Source organism: Scyliorhinus canicula, chromosome 13, assembly GCF_902713615.1.
Source record: "Scyliorhinus canicula chromosome 13, sScyCan1.1, whole genome shotgun sequence".
NCBI lineage: Eukaryota > Metazoa > Chordata > Chondrichthyes > Carcharhiniformes > Scyliorhinidae > Scyliorhinus > Scyliorhinus canicula.
Window position 1 is genome coordinate 49486806 of NC_052158.1, and position 23881 is coordinate 49510686.

Below are 23881 nucleotides of genomic sequence, written 5' to 3' on the forward strand. Positions count from 1 at the left end.
AAATGTTTCCCGTCAATGTGGAAGTTGACAGAACAGCTTCAGGTAAAGAGGCAGATAGTGGAAAACCAGGGGAGGCCCAGAAGTGTTCAGCACATTGTAGACATCTGAACATCACAACATCCAGAATAGGAGCAGTCGCTCATTCAGCTTTTTGCTGTTGTTCTGTCCTTCAATCCAATGACATCTGATCTATTCCATATTGTAAACACAAAGCACATTAACGTCCAGAAAAGTCTGTTTTGGGTGTCCTCACTGAGATTTGGATGAATTTTACATGGTAATTCTCACTCTCTGTATACAGGAGTAAAGGGTTACATCAAAGGAAGGTCGTATTTCCCATTCTCCAATCCAATCCATCACAATAATCTCCCTCCAATATTATCGGCCAGTTGTCTCACTCTCCATCTCCTGCTTTCTGTTTGTCTTTCTCTTTCTCGGTGTCTGTGTCTCAGTTACTCTGTCAATGATCATTCTCTCAGAATTCCACTCTGACTCTCTCTCTCTACATAGTCACTATTTCACTCTGTTTGTCTCATTCACAATCTGTCTCTATCTATTTCATGTTCTCTGTGTCCTATTCAATCGTTCTGCATCTTTCATTCTCTCTCCATCAGGTTTTTGCTGTTCCTCTCTCACTCTCTGCCTCTCTTGGTTTCATTGTCTCTCTGTGTACCATCGTCCACTCTCCAAATTGAAATCAATTTCTTCATCATTTTGACTGAGGAAATACTTTGATCTGTTATTGAATTGTGACTCAGTACAGTTTAATTTAACCCAATATATACAAGATACTTCCTCCATGTCTCTCAGTCCTATAACATAACCTATAACATAACCCAATTGACCCTCAGACTGTCTCTCCCTCCGTGTCTCAGTGTCACAGTTCCTATAGCATAACCAAGTATCCTCACAGACCTGGCGCAATTTTGGGTTTTCCTTCATTATGTATTGTTCCTCCACTTTGTGTTGATCAGAACAGATTATCTGGAATTCAGCTGAACTTCATTTTGGACAAAACATGCAAACCAGACATAACCTCTTATCTGATATGCTCACTCCCAGGGGTAGCTCATGGCCATCTGACATTCTTGATCCTGAGCAGTTGTAGTTCGATTTACCTTCAGAAATAACTTATGGATTTCTGACAGAAACTTCATTAATTTTTGTCTCAGCAACATCTGTCCGGTTGGTCAGTGGAGATAACCGACAGGGGTCTCGGCTTGAGGTAACAGAATTTGCAGGATACGTGTTATCCGAATGGTCTAGCTGAATTAGGCCTTCATGAAACCATGATTTAAGGCCTGAGACCAGACTAACGAAGGACAGACAATTATCACAGGAATGTTAATCTGTCAAGGCGACTGCACTGTTCTGCTTTCGCTATCAGCAGAAACAGCTGTGAGGACTATGATATCAGAGGTATGAAGTAGAATCACAGATGTAACATAATGATTGATCTTATGTGTTGCAAAGTTGTAATTACTTTTGACTCTGTATTAGATTTTGTAACAGCATATGGTTAATAACACAAGTTTTTGCGATTGTTATCATCCAACACTATGTATTAACTAAAACATATGTGGGAAGTGGTGTAGAATGTTGCATTATAAACTGTAATTAATGCCCTACATTTATGTTATGAATTCACTCTTTACAACATTTATAAATGCTGATCATGGATACACACTTTTATTAAGATCATACCTTGCATAACCTTATGTATAATTTGTGTTATACTCTAATACACCACGCATTATAAAATATTCTGTGAATTAAGAGTGGTTTACATATTATCCTTTGTATTAATAGTAAAATGGTTCAGGGCAGCTTTTAGCCTCATGGTAAGAAGGTAGTTGGGGGTCTCAGGTGATAAGAAAGAGACTGACTGTTTCTGTCAGAATCCTAGCTGTTGGCATTAGCCATTATCAGAGGGAAGGAATTGGCAGCCAGAAATTCCTCCCCTATAGGATGAAGGCATCTCCGGCGAGGAAATATTTAGTAGCGTGAACTATTACCAATTCTAATGATCACAGGAGACTCCTCGGATGTTAAGGACAATAGCGTCACCATGGAAATCCTGAGGGTCTTGAATAAACATTACCTGTTTGGGAAGGGCTAAACTACAGAATATTGGGAGTAGCAAAGAGGAGTGATAAGATTGTCTCTAAAAATTTAAATAACTTGAGCCCTCATGTCTGTAAACCGAGAAGGGTTTGGTCTAACTCAGGAACTTCATTGCAGTGTTAATGTGAGCCGACTTGTGACAATAAAGATTATTATTTATTTAACTCCTTGCTTGAAAGATAAGGCAGACTCGGTATTCCGGCCGTTTTACAATTTTTTAATAAATTATATGAACAGAATTCAATGTCTGACACTTGTCTACTTTTTTGAGTCTAACATAATTGAGACAGCAGCTGCAATAACTGAGATCTTATTCAGATGGGGGCCGATTTAGCTTAGTTGGCTAGTTAGCTGGTTTGTTACGCAGAGCGAGGCCAGCAGCATGGGTTCAATTCCTGGACTGGCTGGGGGTATTCATGAAGGCCCCACCTGCTCAACCTTCCCCTTGGCTGAGGTGCGATGATTGTCATGTTAAATCACCACCAATCAGCTTCCCCCCTCAAAGGAGAGAGCAGCCTATGGTAACCTGGGGTGATGGTGACTTTACATTTACATTCAGAAAGGACTATGACAAGTTTAAATCCCCACCTGATCTGCTGCTCGGTCACCTGTTTCACCGGTCAGTGTCCAAGCTTCAGGAAACTGATGTTACTCCATAAATATTTGGATTGTCTGTGGAGACATCAATCAGAGTCCACTTATTCTCTTCCTCTACCACAGCTGCTTCACTTGCTGTAGAGATGAAATCCAAGTGAGGAGATGGTGGGTGAAGGGGCAGAATTTAGAATCATTACATTGCACAATATCCACACTAATGTTCAGGCAGTCTGACTATCCTGTGGGCAATCAGGTGTGGAAATGCCCCTTATGCTGTGTGAGAAGATCCACCTCAGAGACCTGTTCACTCGGTGCTTTGTGCTGAGCTGTTTGATTGTCTGTGTGTTGGATATTGAGGGTGGTTATTGGAAGCATTTGCCTTTTATTTACAGACTGAGTTTTGTTGATGGGTCATTGCTTAATATGAGAAGGTGAGGTGTAATTATTTGGGAGGGGCAGAGACACATTTATTAATATGTCTTTTAATGCCATCTCTAAAGATTTTACCTGAAGGCCTTGACCTTTCCCAGAAGCCTGGGCTTAGATTTGATAGTTTAGCCCAGTGCTGCGCCTGAGAGCTGAATTGGGGATGTACAGTCTGAGTGAGTGCAGTGTATCTAATCTCCCAGGATAAGCTAGAACCCTTCAATCAACTACACTGAATCAAAATTTTCCTTAGCTTCCAGCACTTCCGCCCAGTGTGTTTTCTTTTAATAATTTCAGAAAACAAGGGGAGAAATTTCAAAATCTCTATCAAATTAGCATTATCCCTGTATTTTTATGTTAAACACATACTGAATGGGTAAAACTGGTCTTTGCAAGCATAATACGAGTGCATAGTGAATTGATAGCTTGTTTTATCCTCTGCCTGACTGTCTATTACCATCACAGTGCCTGCGAAGACAGGGCTGTGTGGAGGAAAGAAGGTAGCCACATTGCCTGGTCCTGGTCACTATCCAGTGTCCTTGTTGGAAACAGAGGGTGTGCGACAGACAAGCCAAGACAAAGAAAGGACTTTCATCTGATGCCCCACACAGGGGAATAGCAGACCGATACTCACTGGAAGTTTCTAATTGAGGAGTCAGCCCCTTCAGCAAAGGAGGGGAGGGATTTGGAGATAATCACTTTTCCCGTTTTACAGAAGGATTGCTTCATACTTGCAGAGAATACAAAGAGGATAGACACCACAGATAGTTCCTGGTCATCACCCAAGGAACAACTTTACAACTGTAGGAAGACATCCAGTCCCTTCACAACATTGCTCACCACAGAGAAGGTTTGGCAGTGAAACTATTATCTGGGTTCAGGAAGCTTTGACATATTATCAGATCTGGTCAGTGGTATGGGACCTTCCACCTGAAGGTTTAGCAGTGGCCAATTGGTCAAAGTGAGGCTAGGAAGAAGTGTGAGTGGGCTCCAAGTGCGGTGAGAGCTTCAATCATTCATTGAGCTTCATGAACCATTGACGCATTCCTACATGTGGGTGGCTATTCAAGTGAGGTGTATGTCAGGGACTCCACAGGTTCAAAAGATTTTCTCAGGTGCATTTGCTGCGACTACTGTTACCACAAGGGGAACCACATAGAAGGGAAATGATTCAGGTGTGTTGTTTGTGATAAAGGTGTTGTGACTTCTATGAAACTCCTGAAGCACCGGCTGATTCACGTGCAAGAATCCATTCATGCATAAGGAGTGTGACAAGTCTTTCTCACAATCATAAAACCTCTGTCAACATTGGCGCATTCACACACGTGAAACTATTCATTTGCGAGGTGTGTGACAAACCATTCTCGGTGTCATCGACCCTCTGTCAACACTAGCACCATCACATGGGAGAAACCCTTCATGTGCAAAATGTGTGACAAATCATTCAGGTGGTCATCACGCCTCTGTAATCACAAATGTATTCACACAAGCGAGAAACTCTTCAAATGTGAGGTGTGTGGCAAATAATTTCTCCAGACATCGACCCTCCGCAAACACCAATGCGATCACAGAGGAGAGAAACCCTTCCCATGCAAGGTATGTGAGAAATTATTCTTGGACTCATAGACTTCTTCCGTATCCTGCCAAATTCACATGTCCAGTATGTGAAAAATCAATCCCTCATCACCTTCCTTCTGCGCACAGCAACACATTCACACAAAAGTCAAACCATTGACATGTATAGTATGTGACAAATCATTCTCGGACTAATCAGCCCTCTGCACACACTGGTGAGAAACCATTCATAAGCAAAGTGTACAACTAATCATTCTGACGGTCATCAAATCTTCACAGACTCCAGCACATTCACACTGTGTGTCACCTACTTCCATTACACTGAGAGTTGTCTATGTTGTTTAACCTCCAGTTTTCACACAGGGGTGCGGCCCTTTCAAAGCACTGTCTGTCTCAGCAGTGTCTGTCTCCAACCTCTACCACCATCAGTTCAATTGTTTCAACAAGGTCAATTTCACTTTTAACCAGATCACCAAACATCACAGAACATAGAACATACAGTGCAGGAGGAGGCCATTCGGCCCATCGAGTCTGCACCGGCCCACTTAAGCCCTCACTTCCACCCTACCCCCATAACCGCTCCTAATCTTTTTGGTCACTAAGTGCAATTTATCATGGCCAATCTACCTAACCTCCATGTCTTTGGACTGTGGCAGGAAACACAGATATGGGGAGAACGTGCAGACTCCGCACAGTGACCCAGTGGGGAATCAAACCTGGGACGCTGGTGCTGTGAAGCCATAGTGCTATCGAGTCGTGCTACAAAAATGCCAGTTTGGCACCTTGGCAGTGCCAATGTGATATCCTGGCAGTGCCACCTAGGTAGTGCCAGGCTGGCACCCAGGTGGCACTGTCAGGGTGCCATGCTGACACAGCCAGCTTGCCTGGGTGACACCAGCTGTGCCAGGGTACCACCCAGCCCAAGGGCATGCATCTGGGGGCCTCCGAACCGTGGGAGACCCCCACAAGTGCCATTCCATCTGGCCCCATTTGTGGAGACCATTACTGAATGGTGCTCAAGAAAGAAGTTTCTCCAGAATTCCTCATTGCATTTATTATTGACCATATTATGTTTCTGGACTGTAGTTTTGGATTTCCCACAAAGTGAGAAACATTGTCTCTCCATTTATCCCTAAATTATAAAATTTATAATTCATCATTTTCCACAAATCCTCCCTCAGCCTTCTCTTTTCTGGGGAAAAGTGTGCCAGCCTGTCCAGTCTTTCCTGATAGTTACAATCTCTCAATTCTCAATATCATCCTTATCAACATTTTTTTCCCACCTTCTCCAATTCCTTTGTCCTTTTTCAGGATGTTGATCTGAACTGTGCACAGCACTCTAGGTGTGGTCGAAACAAAATTCTACACCAGTTCAACATCACTTCTCTGCTTTTCAATTCTATTCCTCCATATTCCTTCAAAAATGGTCCCCAGTGTTTGATTTTGTTTTTATAAAGTGTCCTTATGGGCTGCCTTGTTACTTTTAATGATTGATGAATCTGTGGTTCTGCCCTTGCACAACGTGTAAATATGACTTTTGATTCTTCCTCACCTCTCCGACTAAAATAATTTGTCCAGATGAAGACAAACAGGTGTTATTTTCAAAGCTCCATCAAATCAGCCCATAGTCTCCACTTCCCTAAAGTGCACACAGCCAGCTCTTGGAATCCAATGAGGCAAAATACTGTGAATGCTGGAAATGTGATATTCTGGAAATGCTGAAAATACTCAGTTTAGGGAACATCTGTCGAGAGAGAAGCAACCTCTCTGCAGCCTTTGACATACCCAACCACATTATCCTCCTCCTGCAACTCTTCTATGTTGTCCAGTCAGTGGGACTGCTCTGACTTCTGGCACAAACACCTGGTACCATGTTGTATTATGCTTCTTCATGTAGCATAAGCTGCTTCCTTGATGTATTCTCTGACAAAGGAAGATTCAGACTTGGAGATAGATTTAACACATTTATTGAACAGTTAACAATTCTCCTACTCGAGTTCGATTCTTCTGCTGATCTTGCTATAGTAAGTCAATCTAACTAACCAGTCTGCTCTAAGCCATGTGGTGGGTGTGATGCTTCTGATCTGCCCGTCTCTCAGAGTGTCGTCTGTGGAAAAGAGAAAGAGCATGAGTGCCCTGTCCTTTTATATGGGTTGCCCCCTTGTGGTAGTGTCACCTGTGGGTGTATCTTGACTGCCCATTGGTCGTGTCCTATCTTACTGACCTATTGGTTGAATGTCTGTGTATCATGATGTCTCTGGTGCTCCCTCTAGTGTTTATTTAGTCCTGGTGTATTTGCATCTGACCTGGAAGAGGGTGTAGAAGGATGGGTTAGTAAATTTGCAGCTGACACGAAGGTCGGTGGAGTTGTGGATAGTGCTGAAAGATGTTATAGGTTACAGAGGGACATAGATAAGCTGCAGAGCTGGGCTGAGAGGTGCCAGATGCAGTTTAATGCGGAAAAGTGTGAGGTGGTTCACTTTGGAAGGAGTAACAGGAATGCAGAGTACTGGGCTAATGGCAAGATTCTTGGTAGTGTAGATGAACAGAGAGATCTCGGCATCCAGGTACATAAATCCCTGAAAGTTGCCACCCAGGTTAATAGGGCTGTTAAGAAGGCATATGGTGTGCTAGCCTTTATCAGTAGGGGGATTGAGTTTCGGAGCCACAAGGTCATGCTGCAGCTGTACGGGACTTGAGGTTGTTTTCGATAGAGAGGAGAAGGCTGAGAGGTGACTTAATAGAGAGATATAAGATAGTCAGAGGGTTAGATAGGGTGGACAGTGAGAGTCTTTTTCCTCGGATGGTGATGACCAACACGAAGGGACATAGCTTTAAATTGAGGGGTGGTAGATATAGGACAGATGTCTGAGGCAGTTTCTTTACTCAGAGAGTAGTAGGGGTGTGGAACGCCCTGCCTGCAACAGTAGTAGACTCGCCAAATTTAAGGGCATTTAAGTGGTCACTGGATAGACACATGGATGAAAATGGAATAGCGTAGGTCAGATAGGCTTCAGATGGTTTCACGGGTCGGCGCAACATCGAGGGCCGATGTTGTGTATTTACAGTGATGCATATCACCACTTCTTCCTCTTCAGTTGTATGCAGATAATCTGCTGCAATGGTGAATCTTCCCACCACCATCGCTCTGGTTCCTCCTAAGGGTCAATCTCTGCTTTTCAATTCGATTTAGCCTCTCGGGCTCGCCCTTCCTCACATTCCAACTCCCGAACGCTGGGCGCCAATCGCCGCTGCGCGCGGAAGAACTACAACTCCCATCAGACACCGCGGGCTAGGGCTCTCCCTGATTCCATTCTGCGGCTCCTCACTGCGCAGGCTCAGAGGCACATGCACTATGGGTAATGTAGTCTGACCCAGTGAGAATCTGTCTGGAAAGCGGCTGCGCAGAACATGTCCGGAACACAGGAGTCAGTGGAACCCCGCCCCACCGAGGTGACTGATTGGCTATTCGGAATGAGTGACATAAATGTTGAGGACAAGCCGACTATTTTCTTTGTGAGGCTGAGAGCCGTCAGAGAGCTGAGTTGTTTGGTTGTATTGGATATTGAGTGTGTTTATTTGAAGCATTGCCCTTCTGATTTACAGGCTGAGTTTTGTTGATGGGTCATTATTGAATATAAGAAGGTGAGGTGTAATTATCTGAGCGGGGCAGAGACACATTTATTGATATGCATTTTAATGCCTTTTAAAGATTTTACCTGAAGGCCTCGGCCTTTCCTAGAAGCCTGGGCTTGGATTTGATAGTTTTGCCCAATGCTGTGTCTGAGAGCTGAATGTGGGATGTGCAGTCTGAGTGAGTGCAGTGTGTCTAATTTCCCAGCATAAACCAGAACCCTTCAACCAGCTACACTGAAGCAATATTTTCCTCAGCTTCCAGCACTTCCTGCCCAGTGTGTTTTCTTAAAAAAATTTGGGGAAACAAGTGGTGAAATTTCAAAATCTCAATTGAAATAACATTGCTCCTCAGTATTTTTATATTAAACAGATACTCAAAGAGTAAAATTAATGTTTGCAACACGACACGTACTCTTAGTGAATTGATAGCTAGTTTTATACTGCGCCCGACTGTCTTTTCCATTTTCCTCACTGACTGGGTGGAATAAAGAACATAGCCATATTGTCTGTTACATAGAATTTACAGTGCAGAAGGAGGCCATTCGGCCCATCGAGTCTGCACCGGCTCCTGGAAAGAGCACCCGACCCAAGGTTAACACCTCTACCCTATCCCCATAACCCAGTAACCCCACCCAACAGTAAGGGCAATTTAGCCTGGCCAATCCACCTAACCTGCACACCTTTGGACTGTGGGAGGAAACCGGAGCACCCGGAGGAAACCCACGCACACACGGGGAGGAAACCCACGCACACACGGGGAGGATGTGCAGACTCCGCACAGACTGACCCAAGCCGGAATCGAACCTGGGACCCTGGAGCTGTGAAGCGATTGTGCTATCCACAATGCTACCGTGCTGCCCCAACGTGCTGTTCCTGGTCACTGTCCAGTGCCCCTGCTGGAAACAGTGTGTGGAAATAAAGTGAGGAAAAAGAAAGGATTTGGATCTGATCCCCTGCACGGGGGGAATTTGGATACACTGCACTCCCTCAGACTGCACATCCCAAATTCAGCACTCCGAACAATGCGTGCCTGCGCCACTGTCATCACTATGGAACAGTCTCTAACTGAGGAGTCAGCTCTTCAGCAAAGGAGAAGAGGGAGTTAGGCAAAATTATATTTCATTTTCATGTTTTACAGAAGGATCACACAGTCCTGCACCAGAGAATACAGAGAGGATAGACACCACAGATAGATCCTGACCATCACCCAAGGAATAACTGCACAACAGTGGGAAGACATCCAGACCCTTTGCAGCATTGATCAACACAGAAGTTTGAGTAGTGAAACCATCATCTGATAATCGATCTGGTGAAGGGCCCTTTGATATATCATCAGATTTGAAACTGGTCAGTGGTGTGGAACTTTCCATCAGAACCAACCTTTTCGATGGTTCGCCTGTGTTGAGAGCTCCAATCATTCATTGAGCCTCATGATGCACTGACTCATTCCTCCAAGTGAGAGGCTGCTCAAGAGTGAGGGGTGTGAGGACAGCTCCACAGGCTCAGTTGTACAGGCTGTAACCACAGGGAAAACAATATGGAAGATAAACTGTTCAAGTGTGAATTGTGTGACAAATCATTCATGTACTCATCCCACTTTCGTAATCACCAACTCACTCATACTGGAGAGAAACCATTTACATGTGAGGTTTGCAACAAATCATTCTCACACTCATCCCATCTCCACAGACACAAACGCATTCACACCGGGGAGAAGCCGTTCCGCTGTGACGTGTGTGAGAAAGCTTTCACACAGTTATCGAACCTCCAGGTCCATCAGAGAATCCACACAGGGGAGAAACCCTTCAAGTGTGCATTTTGTGATAAAGCTTTTGCAACATCTACGGATTTCCTGATACACCAGAGCATTCACACAGGGGAGAATCCCTTCAGATGTGAGTTTTGTGACAGAGCCTTCACACGTTCATCGGTGCTCGCACAACACCGACGCATTCACACTGGGGAGAAACAATTCACCTGTGAAGTGTGTAAGAAATCTTTCTCCCAGTCATCGATCCTCCATGTCCATGAACGCACTCACACTGGGGAGAAACCATTCACATGTAAAGTCTGTACAAAATCATTCTCCCAGTCATGGAACCTCCGTGAACACCAACGCCTTCACACTGGTGAGAAGCCATTCAAGTGTGATGTGTGTAATAAGGGCTTTGCACAGATATCTGGTCTGGTGAATCACCGGCGCATTCACACAGGGGAGAAGCCATTCAAGTGTGAAGTGTGTAATAAGGGCTTTGCACAATTTCCAGGCCTGGTGAATCACCGTCGCACTCACAGGAGAGAAGATAACATTCACGTGTGAGATGTGTAGTACAGATTTTGAACAATTATGGAGCATGTTGGATCACCGTCGCATTTACACAGTGGGGAAGAGAAGTGAAGTGTGTGACTGAGCCTCACCCAGTCAGTCATAAAAAACTGACACATCCACACTGAGGAAAAGATGTTCCAGTGTGAGGTGTGTGACAAAGACTTCGCTCAGTCAACATGGATGAGGATTTCAGCAGCAGATGGAATAATGGGCAGGTTGCAAATGGGCAGTGTTACAGAAGGGGAAGTAGGTGATCTTTGTGATGGAGAGGGTATAGAGTTAGAAGCTCAGCTGGAGGTCGAAGGGGATGACACTGACCAGTGTGGTATTGTGCGAAGCAAATAATGGCATGATGGGAAAACTAGTCAAGTTTCTTGGTACGATGAAATTTAAACTGACTTCGCATAACCTAAGGCACAAATACAAGCAGCCAAGGTCAACTTGACCCGAAAACCTGCTGACTCTAAACTCGGATAAAACTCAGTCGTCACACCCCAGAGCAGTCTAAATACACAAGATAAGCTAGAAATAGTTTCTTTTCGATACTTAAACAAGTCTGCTCCGTTTCTTAAACATGCGGCCAAAAGACAAGATAATGATATGAGACCCCGAGTCCTCTAAAGGTCAGCAAGGAGGTGACGCCAGTTTAATGATATTGCTTATGTTTTACTTTTGATCAAATTCCTGACCAAACTGTATTCATGTTATCTTGATTCTATAATGTATAAATATCATCCTATTTGTCTGTACTAGCACAGACTTGGGACGGACCCAGCAGTTTGTATTTGACTGCTCTCCGACTCCAAGTTTCAGCCAAATCTGCATGCAATTGTAATTCGTAAATAAAGCCTTGTTTTGTTTTCTTAACGAGTGTTGTTGAATCTTTCTATCACAGTCCAGAAGCGGGAAAAATATTAGAAACAACACCAGTTGCTATTAGAGATGAGGGAGGCAATCAAGAGGAATTTGAGGAATGTAGGAACTGGAGTAAGCTCTAGAACCTGTTACACCATTCAATTAGATCATGACTGATCCATATCTTAACTCTACCTGCCTTGGCTTTAACCCTTAAAATCCTTGAGTAACAAAAAGCCTATCAATCTCAGTTTTGAAATTTTCGATTGACCCCCCCCCCCCAGCCTCACCAGATTGTTGTGTGGAGAGAGTTCCAGATTTCCAGACCCCTTTTTGTCAAGAAGTGTTTTTGACATCACCCCTGAACAGCCCAGCTCTAATTTTAATGCTATGACCCCTTGTCCTGGACTCCCACCAGATGAATAGTTTCTCTCTAACAACTCTATCAAACTTGTTAAATCATCTTAAACACCTCAAATAAATTTTCCCTTCATTTTCTACATTCAACGGAACACGGTCTTTACAATCTGTCCTCATAATTTAACCTTTTAGCTCCAGGAACATTCCTTTGAATCTGTGCTGCGCTCCCTCCGAGGCCAATATATTCATCTTGAGGTATGGTGCCCAGAACTGAACACAGTTCTCCAGAAAGGGTCTAAAGAGAGCTCTGTACAGCCGGAACAGAACTCCCATCAGGACACAGTTGGTTTGGGGGTATCTTTTCTCTTCAGGATGGTCCTGGAGTAATGAGCAGTTTTGTCAGAGGAAAGCAGAACAACTAGTGTTTGATGCGGTCCAGTCAGATCTGGCGATGGATTGCAGTTGAGAAGCAGGGATATTGACCAGGAAGGAAGAGAGTGATGGTAATTTTGGAACCAAGGATGTAGAAGGTGGATATGTTGGAGTGGTTAAACCAGATTGACGGTTACCAGAGCATTCTGGTGAATGGAGGGTCAAAGAGCAGAGTTGGAAATTAGAAAACGCTGTCTAATTCACCTTGGGGATGAGTGTCTTCCCAGAATGGAAACTGATTGGTCCAAGGGCCACATGACCACTGGAGCTCTGTAACCATTGGTGTGTTTGAATGATGGGAGCGAGCTCCATCCAGTGTCACTAAAGTTTGGTGTCATTTCTGACCATTGGAATTGGGTGCCAAATTAAAGCATAGGGATTTCAAAGAAACTTCTGCTTTTGGTATTCTGAGAGTTTCTCCTGATGTGATAGTAAAGCGATCTCAGAAGTGGGAATGGGGTAGAATCTGACCCTGCTTTAATTGGCGATGTGAATTATAGACAGATTCTCTTCAGGTGAAGGGTGTTTGACTAACATCGTGGGTAATGTTTGTACTCCTCTGTCTGGGGGGACGACTATCCTGAGTTAAGTGAGGAAGTGGGGTGAGTCTCTATAGACCTGAGTTCTCTCAGCCCAGCACGCCTAAATAGAATAATGGTGTGATATAGTCATCTTATACTTTTCCAAGATCCATTTCATGTCCTGGGAAAGATCTTGAGTCATTTTCAAATGTTTTGTTATTTGGTTGATTCAAAGTTTGGTGCAAGCTGAATTTTGTTCTTTTTCCCCCACTGTTTCATCATCATCTGTGTAAATTCATAACTCACAATAAATTCATGTTTTTTTCAATTTAACCCAAACTACCTGATTTGTTAGCATGGTGCATTCCTTTCACAGAAACACTCAGGAGCCTACAGTAAGAGTCCTATACACAATATATTGGTCAATGTTACTGTGGGCTGGTATACTTTCTCCATCAATGGGTTTAGCTCAGTTGGCTGGACTGCTGGTTTATGATGCAAAACAAGGCCAACAATGTGAGTTCAATTCCTGTATCGGCTGAGGTTATTCCTGAAAGCCCGCCTTCTCAACTTTGCCCCTTGCCTGAGGTGTGGTGATCCTCATGTAAAATCATCACGAATCAGCTCACCCCTTGAAAGGGGAAAGCAGCCTACGGTCATCTGGGACTATGGTGACTTTACTTACGTTATGAATTCAGTTCTACTTCTTGCTCCCCGCCTCCCCAACAATTCCCTAATATAGACAAGAATCTTCAAGGTTCATTCACTTTTTCGAAACCTAGTCAAAGGCATGCCACATCAATCAAAAAATCACTTTAATTCTTCTTGTTTCAGCTGATCTCCTTGCTTGTTGACTGAGCAACCCTGCTAATCTTTTCTTGATAACCTCACAACATTCCAGCAGAAACTAAGCTGCCCATGTAGAGCTTCCAAGCTAACTGCTGATTGCTTTCTGCCACAAGTCTCTGTGAGGACCAGTGTCAATTTTTTCCAGGCAAATTTTTCATCTGCTTTTCTTTCACAAAATCCCAATTTGTGCTTGAGTCAGACCCACATTCTACATGTTGGTTAGTTTTTTCTTGACTTTGAAGTGCAGGCCTGATAAACAATCATCTCCTATTGGCTCTCTCAATCCAATGAGCTACTGTCTGCACCAAAGCAAAACTGCAACTGCCTTCTGTGAGCAAACACCTAGCTAAATTAAACAAAGTAACCTTCTATTAAACTCTGATTCTGTAACCCATATGAATAATTAACAACTCTAATGTATGTGATTATCCCTTCTCCAAACTCACTTGGTGCATGAAGAAACTCCCAATGTTCACTCCAATGTTCCAGGGGCTGGTTTAGCACAGGGCTAAATAGTTGGCTTTTAAAGCAGACAAAGGCAGGCCACCAGTGTGGTTCAATTCCCATACCAGCCTCCCCGAACAGGCGCCGGAATGTGGCGACTGGGGGCTTTTTACAGTAATTTCATTTGAAGATTACTTGTGATAAAAAGTGATTTTCATTTCATTTCATTTTTCATTTCACTCAACTGTTTTCAGTTTCTTTTATTACTGGAAACTAGACATTATTTAAATAATTTATTGAATGGTAGACCTTTTGGTTCCATTTCAAACTTAAAGTTGACCTTCTATTATATAATACTTTTGCACTGCTACCCTTCACCCAGAAAGGTAAACAGAGGCTAGCTTTTTACATTACTTAACTCCAAGCTTGTTCGAATTGCATTTACAACAGAAATATTACCAGTTTCTCAGATATGCTCCCATTTATAGACAGTTAAAACATCCATTCCGGAAACTAAAAGCAATTTTCTGAAACATGAATAATGAACTAGATTGTTGAGACAATAGCAATATCCCACAAACAGCAATGTGATAATGACCGAATAATCTGTTTTTGTGTTACTGATTGTGGAATTCATATTAACCGGGACATCGGAAACAACTTCCTCACTCTTCTACACCATAATGCCATTGGATCTTTAATGTCCAACTCCAGATGGATAATTCCAGGAACATGGGTTAAAGTTGTTTTCAAGACCACACTCAAGAGTTCTGGAAGTTTTGGGCTCCCTGTACAAACATTCCACCCACTCTCACCGTCACTGTTGATTGAAGCAGTTGGAATATTGGAAAAGGAATGCAGAAATTCTCCATGTTCACACACTGCATGACCATGAAACCGATCAGTTCGCAATCCTGAGATTGCTTTCTATTTGTCACAGCATTTTAAAAAATATTTTATGTGGTTAAATTCCTTGTTGCTTTAATCAACATAATACAGCTGAATTTGACTGCATCAGGAATTTTGAATGGAAGTTACGTCAAAAGTGAACTGAAATTTTGCAACCTTTAACATTGGTTTATTAAACATCACCTAGTAAGCTGGTCACAATCACAGAAATGACCACGGCACCCAGATGGCAATAACGTGAGTGGTGAGATTCTGCTGATTGCACCGATTCAAGGTGGCTCTTCAAACTACACTCAGGGTTTTTGGGCGTTCAGGCACCAACAACAGTTATATTCATGACACCAGTCTACGGGCTGTGGCCAGCAATTATTTCAGCAAACTATAGTCCCGCAGATTCTAATTTCTTTCACAAAAACAGGAGCAATAGTTTAATCATCAGTGCAGTGTTATGACTTATGGTGGCGGCCATGGAGTGAGTGGTCGCACGCAGGGCTGCTCAAAGACATTTTTTTCACTGTGCATTGGGTAGATTTGGCAGAAAAGTGGAATGGAAAGTGTGAGAGAAGTTCTCTCCTGGATTGGCATGTCTACTGGCTATCAGACCTGGCTGAAGAGAGTGAAAGACCTGACTAAGGAGTTGGTGGAGACCTGTGGGGCAGTACCAATTGTGAAAATGGTGGAGTGGGAAGGGTCGTCGTTGTCAGGAAAGCCTCAGAGGGAGCAATTGATGAGCTTCATCAAGGAGGAATTTCGACAGCAGAGGAAGGAAATGCACAGTGACTGGTCAAAGGCAATTGAGGCACCTCTTAAGATCTCTGGATTGGGTGGAAAAGTGCCTCAAAGCGCAAAGGGTGACAATCTGGGAGGTGGAAAAGGTGGTGCCTGATCAGAGTGACTGTACTGTGTCCTTGGAGGCGGCGATTGTGGGAGATCTATGCAAATTGCTGCAGTCGAAGGTGGAGGAGCAGGAGAACAGGTCAAAATGACCAAATCTGCGAATTGAGGGTCTGCCGGAATGTGTGGAGGGAATGAGTACCATAAAGTATGTTTCAAAGATGTTGGCCAGGTTGGTGGAGAAGGTGTTGGACAAATTCCCCACAGGTGGGCTGGCCCCATAGGTCCCTGAGGCAGAAGCCAAGGACAGGGGAGCCACCTCAAGCGGTGATTGTGTGGATGCACAAGTTTTTGGACAAGGAGAAGAACCTGAGGTGGGCCAGGGCAAAGTGACTCTGTGAATGGGAGGGTAATTGAGTCTGGATTTATCAGGCCATTGGTGCGGAGCTGATGAAGAGGCAGGCGGGCTTCAACAAGTCCCAAAGCAGTGTACAGATGACAGATTCATTTTGGGGTACTATACCCGACCTGGTTCTGGGTAACTCATGATGGTATTATCTTGAGATGCCAGAGGAGGACAGACTTATTAAGGGATCATAAGCTGGGGGAGAACTGAGGGGAAGTACAGGATGAAAGAGTTAAGTTTGCAAAAGTTGAGATTTACTCTTGTTCTGGGTTGCTGATGGGGCTATTTTCAGAAGCTGTAAGTTTGTAAGGGAGGCGATCGCTCCCCCCTCCCCCCCCCTCCCCCAACACTTTTTGTTTTTTGGGAGGAGGTTATTTATGAATTCCGATGTATATCTGTGCGAGGGGTATGTTCAATGGGGCCCTTTGGGTTGTGTCATTATTCTGGGTGGTTAGAGACCTGCTATGCAGGCTAAGGTGGGGTTGGTGGAGACAGGAGGGAGTGCGATGTGGTGGGTTTGGAGGATAAGTGTGGTCATGCGCAGATGTAGGGGTCATCTTGGAAATAGCCCGTTTCAGATGGATTGGGCAAGGCAGATCAAAAGGGACATGTTGGTGGAAATAGCGGGGGGTGGTGGGGGGGTAGATGGAGGCGTATGCCTCCGCTAAGAATTGTGACGTGCACTATCCGTGGGATCAACTGACTGGTCAAGAGGTACTAGGTTTTCATACTGGATAAAAGCAAATTACTGCGGATGCCGGAATCTGAAACGAAAGAGAAAATGCTGGAAAATCTCAGCAGGTCTGGCAGCATCTGTAGGGGGAGAAAAGAGATGAAAGAGCTAATAGGTTTTTATATACCTGAAAAGTTTGAGAATGGAGGTGATTTTCTTACAGGAGATACATCTCAACTTGGTTCCAACTGATACAAGTTTGCTGACGATACGACCATAGTCGGCCGGATCTCAAATAACGATGAGTCAGAATACAGGAGGGAGATGGAGAACCTAGTGGAGTGATGTAACGACAACAATCTCTCCCTCAATGCCAGCAAAACTAAAGAGCTGGTCATTGAATTCAGGAAGCAAAGTACTGTACACACCCCTGTCAGCATCAACAGGGCCGAGGTGGAGATGGTTAGCAGTTTCAAATTCTGAGGGGTGCACGTCACCAAAAATCTGTCCTGGTCCACTCACGTCGACGCTATCACCAAGAAAGCACAACAGCGTCTATACTACCTCAGGAAACTAAGGAAATTCGGCATGTCCACATTAACCTTTACCAACTTTTACTGATGCACCATACAAAGCATCCTTTCGGGCTGCATCACAGCCTGGTATGGCAACTGCTCGGCCCAGGACCGCAAGGAACTTCAGAGAGTCGTGAATACAGCCCAGTCCATCACATGAACCTGCCTCCCATCCATGGACTCCATCTACACCTCCCGCTGCCTGGGGAAAGCAGGCAGCATAATCAAGGATCCCTCCCACCCGGCTTACTCACTTTTTCAACTTCTTCCATCGGGCAGGAGATACAGAAGTCTGAGAACACACACAAACAGACTCAAAAACAGCTTCTTCCCCACTGTCACCAGACTCCAAAATGACCCTCTTACTGACTAACATCATTAACACTACACCCTATATGCTTCATCCGATTTCAATGCTTATGTAGTTACATTGTATATCTTGTGTTGCCCTATTATGTATTTTCTTGAATTTTGTTTAATTCCCTTTTCTTCCCATGTACTGAATGATCTGTTGAGCTGCTTGCAGAAAAATACTTTTCACTGTACCTCGGTACACGTGACAATAAACAAATCCAATCCAATCCAATCAAGACCTCCCCAACTCCCCCTCCCCCCACCCCCCAAAAGTCAACGGTTAGCAACTCCCAGAAGTGCATAATAAATAAACGCCAACAATTGTAGAAACCTCTTTCACCCCCCCTCAGCTCGAACTTTACCTTATCTTGGGTCAAAAAGTACAGTAAATCCCCTTTGCGACGCCGAGGCACAGGGTGGAGAGGCTGACCTCAACCCCAAGACCCGTGTGATCAATGAGACAAAGGCTAAAATATCTTCCCCCACCCCCCACCCCCCTGTCCACCTGCAGCTCTAGCTGGTCCAACACCCCAAATATGGCTTCTAGGTGGTCAGGCTTTATATCCAAACGTAAGACTCCTAAATTGTCCTGAATACCAATCCCCAAAGTTTTCTAGTTTCGAACAGGACCAAACCATATAGACATGATTCACAGGCCCACTCCCACATCACTCACAGACATCTTCCATCCCCTCGAACAGCTTGCTCATCCTTGATTTTATGAGGTGCGCCCTGTACACTACCTTCAGCTGTATTAGTCCCAAACTCGCAGAAGAAGTAGAGGCATTCACTCTCCGTAGCACCTCATACCATCCCCAACTCCTCTTCCCATTTCATCTTAATTTCCTCCAGGAACACCCCAACCTCCTCCAGGATCCTCCCCTAAATCGGCAAGACGACTTCCTTCTCCAAGATGACACCTTCTCTAAGAACAAGGAGGCCGGCGCTACTGGGAACGTCAGGAATACGTTCCTAGTGAAACCCCATACCTGCATGTACCCAAACCTGTGACAACCCAGATTTCTCTCCCAACTTTTCCAGACTCGCAAATCCACCCCCAAGGAACAAATCCTTCATTTCATTGCTACCCTTCTCTGCCCAACCTCCAAATCTCGCATCGACCCTCCTGGCCCAAACACATGATTCCCATTAATCGGCATCTCTCCTGACCCAGCCCTTAATTTAAAGTACAGCCTAAACTGCCTCCAAATCATCAGTGTGGCCATCACCACCTAACTCCCCAAATATTTTCTGAGGGTCATCACAGCGGTGCAATTGCCAACGTCCACAACCCTGGCCCCCTACAAGAGCCCGCCTCCGTCCCTACCCACAGAGCCTTCCCGTCATTACACCATCCTCTCACCTTCTCAGCATTTGCTGCAGAATAATAATAAAGCAAGTTTGAGAGGCTTTGTCTCCCACCCCACTTCTGCTGTCCCCTCTGTAATATCACCTTCCTAATCCTAGACACCTTCCCCCCGCTCCCCCAAAATGAATGAGGAAATCAACTCATCCATCCCCTTGAAGAACAATTTAGGTAGAAAGACCGGCAAGCACTGGAACAAAACAGGAAACATGGGAACACATTCATTTTGACAGCCTGCACCTGCCTTGCCAGTGACAAAGGGAGATTGTCCCACCTCACCAAATCAGACTTCACCCTCTCCACCAAATTACACTTCCGGAGCCCTGCCCAATCCCAAGCCACCTGCACCCCCAGATACTTAACACCTCCTCTACCACCTCCACCATTCCAAAGTAGAGATCCTTCGAGTTGTACATCACCCTCAACTTCGTGGGATAGACCACTCCAAACCGCACACATTTGTTGTGGAGTGCCGCCTTCACTGGTCCAAAGGCTTCCCATCTTCTCAACAATTCCCCCATCAAATGTTGGTATATATGTATACCAGCACCCTCCCACTTCACCTCTCACCTTTGCTTCACCCAAATTACGATCTTTTCCTTGGTATGATACTTGTGGAATCAAAGTATAACTGCTTTGGCAGCTTTTGGTTTCTGCCTCAGCGACCAATGTGCCCTGTCCAGCACATACCGGGAGGGTTCTTCCCCCTCCCCCATCAACTCTGCCAGCATCTTTGTGAAGTATTCAGTCGGCCTTGGGTCCTCACCTACCCAGCAGACCACGATCCAAAGATTTTGCCTCCTTGACCTGTTCTTCAGGTCCTCCACCTTAGCTTTGAGCCCTTTATATGCCTCTGCCACCTTACACAATTCCTCACCATAGACAGAACTGGTCGCTGTGCTGCGACACAGCCTCCTCCATCCCTTTCAACTTCTCTCCTTGCTCTCTTATCTCGGCCGCATTCATCGACTCAAGTCCCTTTATTGGGGCCATCCTCCTCCCACGTTTTCATCAGAGTCATCATTTCCCTTCGCATTACCATAATACGCTTGGCAAACAGCCTCTCAACTCTCTGGACATCACCTCGATCAGAGATTCCACCGTGAGGAGAGTGGCGCCATATTGTGTTCCTTCCCCGCCATCTTTTTTCCCGCCTGAGACATTAAATCACTTGACTGGATTTATGTTCGCTCCCCCCCTCTTGCGATCATGATAAATTCCCCTTTGTGTCCAAAATTGCCCTTAGTGTTGGGTGGAGTTATTGCATTATGGGGATAGGGTGGAGGTGTTGACCTTGGGTATGGTGGTCTTTCCAAGAGCCGGTACAGACTCGATGGTCCGAATGGCCTCCTTCTGCACTGTAAATTCTATGATAATCTATGATTAATCTAGGACAAAGGTTCGGCACAACATCGTGGGCCGAAGGGCCTGTTCTGTGCTGTATTTTTCTGTGTTCTATGTTCTATGTTCATCTGGGCCTTTGATATCACACCCCTATCTATTATCTTTCTACACTGACTTATTCAAAAATTGCCCCTGGGATTGGGCATTAAAGTTCAAAAAACCAAAACGTTGAGCAGCAGCTTCACAACGTTCGACCTCCATCTCCATGTCATCACCGGTATTTCCTTGTCTGTCAGATTTAATGTTGCTGCTGGGTCGATAACTCCTGAGACCAGGAGATATGTTGACCGTGAGAAAGCCTTATGACAAACATTGAACCTGATGATTTCCAACCCTAGGTGAGTCCACTGGTTGCACTTGGAGTATCGAAGGTGTCACAAAAACGTAATCATAAATCTCACTTTCAAAGGGTTACTCCAGGTTATGGCTCCTCTGATGGAGCAGGAGACTTGTGGACATTGAGAGTGATTTCTCACAGAACTCACGAATGAACCTCATGTGGATACGTTTATGCAGATACCTGCCAACGAGAATGATTTGTCACACACCTCACACCTGTGTGGTGCCAGAAAGCTTGATAACCTCAATTATAATTTGTTGCACACTGCACATGTGAATGGTTTCTCCCCTGTGTGGAAGCATTTATGTGCACGGAGGATCCCTGCCTGAGGAACTGATTCGCCTCACAACTTGCACCTGAATGGTCTATCCCCTGCATGGATGCATTTATGTGTGCAGAGGCTGCCTGCCTGTGAGAATGATTGGCCACACACCTCACAAGTGAAAGATTTCTCCCCTGTGTGGGTCTGTTGGTGTAGGCGGAGGGATGATGATTGTGAGAATGATTTGTCACATACCTCACATGTGAATCCTTTCTCCCCTGTGTGGGTGCGTTCCTGTATGGGGAGGGATGATGGTTGTGAGAATGATTTGTGACACACCTCACACGTGAACAGTTTTCCCGTGTGAATTCATTGGTATATGTAGAAATCACCCCCAGCAGGATGTAAACTAAAAAGCTGACCTCGAGCAGGGTGACAAACAAGGAAGGTGCTAACCACCCTGACAGTTTGGATACTTGTCCTGTGTTCATTGGATGGGTTATTGACACTGAGTAAGATACCAGCCCCACCAGGAAAAGGGGATATTAATATGTTCTCAGGCACAGGGGCGGGTATACTTTCATGGGCCATTTACTGGTGAGGACACCCTGGTAGTAAACTTAATAAACAACCATTGAAGTGAGAAAAATGAAATGGTTTTTATTCATATTGATATTAAAATGTACATTAATAGCTTTAGAACAGACAACTGTAGTTATGAGAGGTCTCTGTGGCATGAAGGGAAATTTAGTCAATACGATCGGCCCAATGGGATTCTTTAATCCAACTCACAATCCTCACTGCGAGGCCTGTCACTCAAAGTGCTGAAACGCCACACACCACCGATCCGCGGGCGGGCCTGTGCCGTAGGGGCACTCTTTTCCTACGCGTCGGCCACTGTGGTCCTCCGCGAAGCATGCGTTGACCCGCGCCAGCCGGCGGAGTCCCTTCAGCCCCAGCTGGCACGCCGCCAAAGGCCTTCCATGCTGGCCGCTGGACGCCAACCACTCCGGGGCAGGCCTCGCCCCTAAAGGTGCGGAGGTCCGCCGTGGGAGTGGTTCACGCCACTCCGTCCCGCCGGGACCCCCCGCCCCGCCGGTTACGGGAGAATCTCGCCCCTTATTTTTATATTCTTTGTCAACACTACATATCTGGCTATCTTGGAGGAAACGGCAAGGAATATAACACGGTATAGTGAAAGAATCGGGGTGGTAAAATGGCATTGACCGTTTACTAGTGTATGATGTAGTGAGAGAACCGATGCGTAAAAACAATATTGACCATTTCCTCGTGTCGGATATAGTCAAGAAACCGATGCGGTAAAACAGTATTGACTTTCCTCGTGTCCTGTGTCATGAGAGAACCGGTGCAATAAAATAATTTTGACCATGTCTTCATGTCTGGGATCGTGTCATGTGAGAGTACCTTTAAGAAATGAATGTGTAAGCAATGTACCTTTAAGAAATGTAGCAGCTCATATTACTGAAGTGATGTCAGAAGGTGGGGGTAGCTGAGTTGAGCTCACTTCTGCTTTTAGTTTCAGTTTGAGAGAGAGCAGCTGAAAAGTGCCTGGCTGGGTTGCTGTGAGCTGTTTGAAAGGAAAAGCCAGTTTTGAGGAAAAGAGCTTGGGTGTGTCTGTGTTTGCAGGGAGCTGGATCTGCCATGATCTCTGCCATGAAAGGCTATCTCTGAATCGTCTGGGTGATTTAAACTCATAATAGTAATGTCTTTAACCTGATATGTTTCTGTTTAAAGATGTTAAGTCTTTTGGAGGTTTGAAGGAACATTTTGAGGGATTATTTAGTGTTGCATTATTTTCGGGGTTATCTTTGAAGTAAACGGTGTTAAGAGATCCTATGTTTATTTTAAGGTTAAGTTGAATTCATGGAATAAACATTGTTTTGTGTGTAAAAAGCCACGTGTCCATAATTGTAATTCTATACCTGGAGACCAAGCCGTGTTCTTCAAAAGCAACAATACATTAAAGGGAGAGGTTGGTTGAACTCCATGATACATTTTGGGGTTCTGAAAACGCCGCTCCCATAATAGTAGTAAGTGAACTGTGGAACAGGGAGGCATCCATCTCCTAGTAAGAAAAGAATAATAGTAACCAATGGGGCTGGTTTAGCTCACTCAGCTAAATCGCTGGCTTTTAAAGCAGACCCAGCAGGCCAGCAGCACGGTTCGATTCCCATACCAGCCTCCCCGGACAGGTGCCGGAATGTGGTGACTAGGGGCTTTTCACAGTAACTTCATTGAAGCCTGCTCGTGACAATAAGCGATTCAAATTACAAACTAGACTTGATTAGGTTTACTTTTACTAAATAAGAGATAATAAACTAATGATACAGAACCTGGAGGACAGTAATCAATATTCTCTCTAACTATTAAACTACACTATAACTTGACCTTGTGCTATATCTCTACAATGAATTCTCACTCTGCTCTCATCAGCTTCTTATCATCTTCCAGAATTCCTAGAGATGCTGCCTTACATATAACTTAGTAACGCCATCTAGTGTTGAGTTACACATAGTTTCTGATGTTAACCCTTTACTGCACTTGTACTATACATATCATTACATACCGGACACTAGAAAACATTCAGTA

General features: G+C 44.7%; 1 protein-coding gene across 1 annotated transcript; it reads left to right on the plus strand.

The window, feature by feature from the left end:
* Nucleotides 1–8229: 8229 nt before the first annotated feature.
* On the plus strand, nt 8230–11554 carry LOC119976446 (zinc finger protein 239-like). The gene is made up of 2 exons (XM_038816982.1): nt 8230–8367; nt 9497–11554. Exon 2 carries the CDS (start codon nt 9896–9898, stop codon nt 10676–10678), a length of 783 nt encoding a protein of 260 aa, XP_038672910.1. The 5' UTR covers nt 8230–8367; nt 9497–9895; the 3' UTR covers nt 10679–11554.
* Nucleotides 11555–23881: the final 12327 nt, after the last annotated feature.